The sequence below is a fragment of the Mastomys coucha genome, unplaced genomic scaffold (genome assembly GCF_008632895.1).
Source record: "Mastomys coucha isolate ucsf_1 unplaced genomic scaffold, UCSF_Mcou_1 pScaffold4, whole genome shotgun sequence".
NCBI lineage: Eukaryota > Metazoa > Chordata > Mammalia > Rodentia > Muridae > Mastomys > Mastomys coucha.
Window position 1 is genome coordinate 2,502,478 of NW_022196910.1, and position 7,983 is coordinate 2,510,460.

The window sequence follows — 7,983 nt, forward strand, 5'->3', positions numbered from 1 at the left end:
TAGGAGAGGAGGCCAGGCCTCAAGCCCTGGAGAGCCAGGCTCCCTGATCCTAGGAGAGGAGGCCAGGCTCCACCTGTGCAGGTCGTCGGGGTCTGGAACGTTGGCTGCAGATGAGAGAGCACAGCCAGCACTTTTTGTCTGAAGCTTTGTGTGGACAGTTGACTTGCCACCTGGTGAGGGCTCTTCTGAGGAGCGGATGGGAGGGAGCCTACAGAAGAACCGCCAGGCGCCAGGACAGCCCAGCCCACAGGAAGGCTTTCCACCTGCATGTGCTGGGGTGGCACGCTCTGGCTCTCCCAGGACCTGCCTTCCCTTGCTCTACTGAGATATAGCTGTAAAATATATGTGTTGTTTGGGCTGTTTTTATTTTATTTTATTTATTTTCATTGTTATTATTATTATTATTATTATTATTTTCGAAACTAGGTTCTTTGTGTCACCCTGGTTGTCCTAGAACTCACTCTGTAGACCAGGCTGGCCTTGAACTCAGCAATCCACCTGCTTCTCTGCCTCCCAAGTGCTGGCGTTAAAGGTATGCACCATTACTGCCCAGTTTTGTATTTTTAAATTTTATAAGAATGTTTAAATTTGGGGCTGGAGAGATGGCTCAGCGGTTAAAAGCACTGACTGTTCTTCCAGAGGTCTTGAGTTCAAATTCTAGCAACCACATGGCCACAACCATCTGTAATGAGATCTGATGCCCTCTTTTGGTGTGTCTGAAGACAACTACAGTATACTTATATATAATAAATAAATAAATCTTTGAAAAAAAGAATGTTTAAATGTTTTAAATTTTAAAAAATATTTATATTAGTGTTTATCTGTGTATAAACGAATTTTATTTAATTTTATTTTATGTGTACGTGTGTTTGCCTACATATATGTGTATGCCCCATATGAGTTCCCAGGGAAGCCAGAAGAGAGCGCTGAATCCCCTGGAACTGGAATTACAGAGGGTTGAGCCCCCTTGTGCTGGAAATGGAACTCCGTTCCTCTGTGAGAGCAACAGGTGCTCTTAACCATGAGCCACCTCTCTAGCCTCTTTTTTTTCCCTCTTCTTTTCTTTTTGTATGGCTTGGGGTTTCTTTCTGTCTTCATGTTGGCATAAACTCAGGCTCCTCCCATTTCACCCTCTCAAATGCAGGGTGAGCATGCTGTGGTTTGAATGAGCTGTCCTGTAGTCTCATGCAGCTGAACGCTTGGTTCTTGGTTGGTGGGCATGGTTTGGGAGGTTCAGCAGGTGCGACCTTACTGGTGGAGGTATGTCACCATGGGTGGGTGTGGAGATTCAGTTTCCTCTCTCAACTTTGTGAGCTCTCCGCTTCTGTATCTACTGGCCATGCTTGGCACCTATTGCCATGGTGACCCACCACGATGGACACTAACCCTGCAATTGTTAAGCCCACATAAACAGTTTCTCCTGTAAGTTGCCCTGGTCTTGGTGTTTTATCACAGCAACACAGCTGGCCTGCACACCATGCCAGCTGCTTATGAGCTGTGAATCCTGAGGGCCAGGCCTCCCGTGTCCTGTGCTTCGTGTTCACTGTTCGCTGTCCATGGCTCCAGGACACCACTAGCTGTCCCATGGCGGTCTTCCACTTGGCTCTTCACAGTGAGATATTTCTTGAGCCCTGTCCTAGCTCCCAGGCCCTGGTCCCAGCCTGCTCAGACACTCAGCCTGTGGTATATAGGGATCAGCAGGTGAGGGGCTAACCAAGGCTGTCCTTGGGAGAAGCCAGGTATGCTGGTACATGTCTGTCATCCTGACACTCAGGAAGCTGAAGCAGGGGAATCACTGCCACTGCAAGCTCAAGGGCAGTCTAGGCCAAGAGAGAGAGAGAGAGAGAGCGAGAAAGAGAGAGAGAGAGAGAGAGAGAGAGAGAGAGAGAGAGAGAGAGAGAGAGAACAAAGGAGAGGAAAGGAGAGGAGAGGAGAGGAGAGGAGAGAAAAACCTCATGGGCTCTGCATTGCCAGGTGGGGCAGGAACTCTGGGCTCCATACTGCTGCTTATCTGCCTAGGCTGGTCCTGTCCGGCTCGTCTTTGATAGATAGGCCTTTGGACTCCTCATGGAATGGGTGGGACTGCTTCTAGACGGAAGCAACAGCTGAAGAGGCTTGGACAGCAGCAGTGAAACAACTTGCCTGCCTCCCAGGCCTGGCACCTCTGATCTGTGTCCAGCTGGAGCCACCCCAGAACCCTGGTGGGGGACTGAGAGCTGAGAGGAAGTCCAGCCGGCCGTGCACATTCAAGCCTATGGCTGAGGCCCAACTGGCCACTTCATTCTTCATATTAGGCTTTACCAATCTTGCTAGAGAAATACTCAAGAGACAGAGACCACCACACCTGTCTAAGCTGAGAAGGGACCATGGATGAGTATTTGAGGCTTTACAGATAAACCTCAACTATTTATTAGTTAGTTAGTTAGTTTGTTTGTTTTCAGACTGGGTTTCTCTGTGTAGCCCTGGCTGTCCTGGAACTTGCTCTGTAGGGCAGGCTGGCCTCAACCTCACAAAGTTCTGCCTGCCTCCACCTCCCTATTGGAGGATTAAGGGAGTGTGCCACCAGCTCCTGGCTCAGCCTCAAGGAATAAAGTATCTGTTGCACAGACTTAAGGATCTGAGCTCAACTCTGCAGAGAAAGCCTGGAGTGGTGTCAAGGGTTTGCAAAACCAGTAATGGGGTGGGGGCTGGGGGGGAGCTGGGGGGAGGACTAGGCAGATGCCTGGGAACTTCTGGATAGCCAGGCTAGCTAATTCAGAAGCTCCAGGTCCCAGTAAGAAACCCTGTCTCAAAAAACCCAGCTGGATCTGATGGCATAGGCTTTTAATCCCAGAACTCTGGAGGCAGAGGCAGTTCGAGGCCAGCCTGGTCCAGAGAGTGAGTTCCAGGACAGCCAAGGCTACACAGAGATACCCTGTCTTAGAAAAAATAAACAAAAACAAAATGAGAAAATTAAAACAACTTTCCATGATACCCAAGGTTAACTTGCACACACAACCTGGGTGTTGGGGACTGTTTGTGAGTGTTTGTGAAGGACCAGAGGGGAAGAGCTCAAATGTCACAGAGGATGAAATGAGCCACACTTGGTGACTCATGCTTCCAATCCTCTCCCTGTGAAGGTGGGGGAACAGGATAGTCAAGAATTTTTGAGGCCAGCCTGGGCTGGAGAGAGACTTCATTTTAAAAATGAAAAAGAATGGGGTGTGGTGGTGCATGCCTTTAGTCCCAGCACTGGCGGAGGCAGAGGCAGGAGAATTTCTGTGAATTTTAGGCCAGCTTTGTCTATAAAGAGGAGTTACAGGACATCCAGGGATCAAAGACTCTGTCTCAAAAAAAAAATCACAGAAGAATATGAAAACATAAGAAGAAAAAAAATAAACAAAAAGAAAGACAGAGCTAGCCTAGGTAGCTACCTAGCTACTTGGTAGGAGTGCTAGCCTATCATGGGCTTCCACAGAGCAAAAGCATGTGACATATGCCTGTCACTGGGAAGTGGAGGCAGGATGATGGTCTCATGTAGCCCAGGCTGGCCTCACATCCCTAAGTAGCAGAGGATGACCTTGAACATCTGAGTCTTATGCCTCCACTCCCTCTTTTAAGATTTTATTTCTATTGGGGGGATGTTACCTTAGAGGCTGGCCAGAAGGTCTCTGATTCCCTTGAACCTAAGTCCCAAGTGGTCCTGAGCCGCCATGTGTGAACCAGCCCTGAGCCCTCTACGAGAGCAGCCCATGCTCTAACTGATGAGTTATCTATCCTGCTCTGTAGCCCAGGCTCGTCTGGAATTCTTGCCCTGCCCACACCAGCCTCCTGAGTGCTAGGATTCCAGATGTACGCACCACTCACAGATCTGTTGCTTCAAGGCATGCCCTTCTCTGTCTATAAGACGGAGTTAATCTGCTGATACCTTTGAAGCCCATTTTACTGAGCCAGGGCCGCCCAGAGTCCAGGAGCCAGGTGAGGCAGGTAGAATCCTCCCTGGGGCAGGGTAGAGAGCGAGGCTGAGCCAATTTAGAATTCTAGGGCAAAGTGCAGGTTGGAAAATAAGCTGTCCAAGGCATTTAAACTTCATTGCTGCAATTCCACCCTCTGACTTCTGGCTGGCCTTTCACAGACTTCCTGTTCTCACAAAGCTGTTTTTGTACAAGAAAGAAGGGGGTTAGCTCAGTGGAACACACTCCTTAGCACCAGCTTCAAGAGGGCTTGTGGAACATGCCCGTCACTGCAGCATCTAGGAGGTAGAAACAGGCACACCAGGATTTTAAGGTCATCCTTAGCTATGTTAGATACAGGGTGTTTGAGGCCAGCCTGGGCTGCATGGGACCCTCTCAAAAAGGAAGAAAAGAATATTCTGGAAGAAGGCTGTAGAGATAGGTCCCCCCACCTTGAGACAGGCTGTCTCGAAGGCAGCCCAGGTTGACTTTGAAATGGAGGCAATCCTACAGGACTGGGCCGAGTGCCATGTTCTCCAGGCACCCTTGGCACTAACTCCTCTAATAGACTTGTGATGGTTTCTTTCCTGCGCATGTATTTTCTGTTGAGTTAATTTAGAGCCCAAGGAAACCAGGTAGAGGAGGAAGGGTCTTGCACCCGCCACCATATTAAGGGACTTTGAGGACATTAAGCTCAATGTAGACCTTGACAGAAAGACCATGAATTGTGAGAGCACAGGGCATGCAGGAGAGTCCAGGGAAGTTTGTGAGGACCAGGGCAGGATGGGGCTTTGTTTGAGGTGGAAGCACAGTGATGGAATGTTCTGGAACTGATGCTGGATGTACTGATACCCTTGGAGTGACACTTTAGCTGCTCCTGTTGAGGTGTCAGTAAAACAAGTTGGGGATGTTCCGCGTGGAGCCATCTCCTCCCACCTCATGTGATAGACACAGAGAGTAGCTTGCACCCCCTGCTGGCCACACTGCTGCAATTGCTTTTGCTCTGCCTCCCAGCAGGGCTGTGTCCCAGGACTCTCTCCTGACAGCCATCCTGAAGGGTCACCTTCATCATTATAGAGGGAATGGAGGTTTGCAGAGGCCAGAGGCAGAGGAGGTAGACTCAACAGATATATCAAGATTTATTGGTCCCCAGAGGCACACCTAGTCCCTTCCCAGCCCCAGTCATCAAGAATGGTGTCCCAGATCATCTGAGACATCAGGTCAGAGGCTGGGGTGACCAGCGACCAATGACCTTCCTGATCCAGGAGCTGTAGGGAGCTACAGCAGTGGCCACCGGTGGCTTGAAGATATTTGTGCAGTTTTTGGAGCTGAAAGACAAGATTCCATCCACCTGGCCTTTGCTACACACCAGGGGCCCTCCAGAGTCACCCTGCAAGAGGTGAGGGACACACAAGTCAGCCCTTGTGCCTACAGATGGGGAACAGGGGCCTGGGAGGTGCTGGGGCCTCTTGTAAGCTTGATGTACACCTTTGTCTTCCTGTCTCTTTCCCTCTTCCTTTCCCTTTTCTCTCCTCTCCTTTATACCCCAGGACCTTTGCTCTGGGCCCAGATGACTAGTCTGTGGTACTGGAATTCAAACCACAATTCTCTGGCTTCCTGACTTCCAACCTAGACACCAGTGTTTTACCCTCCCAGGGTCTTAGTTTCCCTATCTGAGAAATGAGGTGAAAGTTAGTCCCACCCTCCTTCCACTCCCCAGGGTGTCTGAGGCTGGTTCCAGCTGCCCAGGCCAGGCCTACAGGCCATCCCTTTCACCTTGCAGGGGGCTTGGCTCTTGGTCCCAGCTTTTAAGCACAGCATGCTGTCCACGAGGGCACCATTCCAGAAGCGGCTGTTGTTACACATTCGGGTGTTCAGCACACGCAGATCCAACTCCTGCAGCGCCCTGGCCAGGGGCCCACCCTGGCTGGTGATACCCCAGCCAGCTGTGCTGCACCGGGTGCCTTCTGCCGGCCTGGATCGGGGCTTTCTTGGTAGAGCCAGTGGTTTGACCTTCTTGCTGGGCTGCACCCGCCCATCCAGCTGTGGGGACAGGAGGACCAGTAAATGGCAGACGGAAGCCAGGCTACTACTATGGCAGGCCCTCAGCTACCCCGTCCCATCCCGCTCGCACCTTAAGCAGCGCCAGGTCGTTCTCATATTTGCGGTTGTAGCCAGGGTGTTTAATGGCTTCCCGGATATAAAAGGTGAGGCCAGGATCTTGGGGATCATGGAGGTTGTGCAGGCCGAGCACCAGCTTCAGCTTCTGTAGCCTGCAATACAATCCTTGCTTGCCCACAGCTGCCCACAGCCTGAGAACTGCCAGTCCTCCCTTTCCACACATCCATGGCAGCCTCCCCAACCCACTCCTGGTAGGTCATCTCCCATCTTCTCAGTCCTTCTCTCCCGAGAAGACTTCCTGCTCTGGCTCCCACCCAGCGCCAGATTGGGGGATTTAATACTCATTCCCCAACTCAGCCTCTCTTCTGTGATTAGACCTGAGGTCAGTTGGCTTGTGTTGACTTCCTGCATTGGTCCACACTACAGAGAAATAACCTCTTTCCACAAGACTCCTCCTACGTCACACTCGAAAGCCGTGTGAGAGAAACTCAGGTAAATACTTGGATCAAGACATACCTGGAGCCGGGCAGTGGTGGCGCACGCCTTTAATCCCAGCACTTGGGAGGCAGAGGCAGGCGGATTTCTGAGTTCTAGGCCAGCCTGGTCTCCAGAGTGAGTTCCAGGGCAGCCAAGGCTACACAGAGAAACCCTGTCTTGAAAAACCAAAAAAATAAAAAAAAAGACATACCTGGAGTCTAGACTTCTGAAATACATGAGCTAACAATCGCTTTTGGTTTTTTGTTTGTTTGTTTGTTTTTGTTTTTTCGAGACAGGGTTTCTCTGTGTAGCCTTGGCTGTCCTGGAACTCACTCTGTAGACCAGGCTGGCCTAGAACTCAGAAATCCGCCTGTCTCTGCCTCCCAAGTGCTGAGATTAAAGGCGTGTGCCACCACGCCCCGCCCCTTTTGGTTTTAAGATAAGGTTTTACTAGTCTGGAATTATGCAGGTCAGGTAGAGATCTACACGCCTCAGTCTCCTTGCGAGCTGGGACCTAAGGCAGACGCAGTCACACCCAAGTACTGCCTCCTTTTGTTCTGGGCTCACATTTTCTTTAGTGTTGAGGATGAGACCCAGCATGAACAGTCACTCACCATCCCTATCAAGATGGCTCTATTTATTTTAGTGGTTTCTTGATGGCAGTTCTTGGCAGGCTGGCTTTCACACATTACCAGGTGTCACAGAAAGGGCTGGAAGGAGGTGTCCTTCCCTGTACCACATGAGCCACCCAAGCTGAACCCACAGCCTATACAGCCTGGAGAGGGTTGGCCAAAGTCCTTCAGTGCCTGAAGCCACAGTGGGACGTGGAGAGGGATACTCACGGCTCAGACAGGCAGTGGGCAGCCGTCAACACCCACTTCCGATGCACGAGGACTCCCCCACACACATGGGATTTGTCTTTCTGTAGAGAGGCCATGTATGGGCGGGAGTGCGGAACTGCCTCTTGACCCCCAATGATCTGGGTCTCAAATCTGTTGCCTGCTGAAAAGGGAGGGAGAGAGGGCTATTTGGAAGTGCTGAGCCTGGAAGCCCTGAATCTGGCAGGTCAGCTGTCTGAAGTCCCCACTGATCCCCGTCCCAGACTCCACCAGGTCCCACAGCTCAGACAGTATTCAGCTGTTAGAGGCTAGGCTTAAAGTGTGAACAAGGAGCTGAAGTGATGGCTCAGAAGGTAGGACAACTGGCTTCTCTGGCAGAGAACCTGAGTTCGATTTCTACCACCCACACCAGGCAACTCATAGCTACCTGGAACTCCAACTCCAGGGGATCAGATGCCTCTTTGAATATTGCACTCACCCTTCCACATACATACATATACACACATGCATACACACACACACACACACACACACACACACACACACACATGTGGGAAGCCCTGCTGTGCTCTCGGAGATTCTCAAACCGAAACTACAAGTTGACAGCTAGTCTC

At 50.8% G+C, this 7,983-nt stretch overlaps 1 protein-coding gene across 1 annotated transcript in view; it reads right to left on the reverse strand.

Annotated features, from left to right (window-relative positions):
- Positions 1–5,047: 5,047 nt before the first annotated feature.
- Gzmm (granzyme M) overlaps positions 5,048–7,983 on the reverse strand; it is a 12,135-nt gene continuing 9,199 nt past the window's right edge. The window contains exons 2-5 of the mRNA XM_031349467.1: positions 7,373–7,532; positions 6,067–6,205; positions 5,709–5,975; positions 5,048–5,322 (exon numbers count right to left, since the gene is read on the reverse strand). Of these exons, the coding sequence (XP_031205327.1) occupies positions 5,149–5,322; positions 5,709–5,975; positions 6,067–6,205; positions 7,373–7,532 (740 nt within the window). The 3' untranslated portion in view covers positions 5,048–5,148. The remainder of the gene's footprint in view (positions 5,323–5,708; positions 5,976–6,066; positions 6,206–7,372; positions 7,533–7,983) is intronic.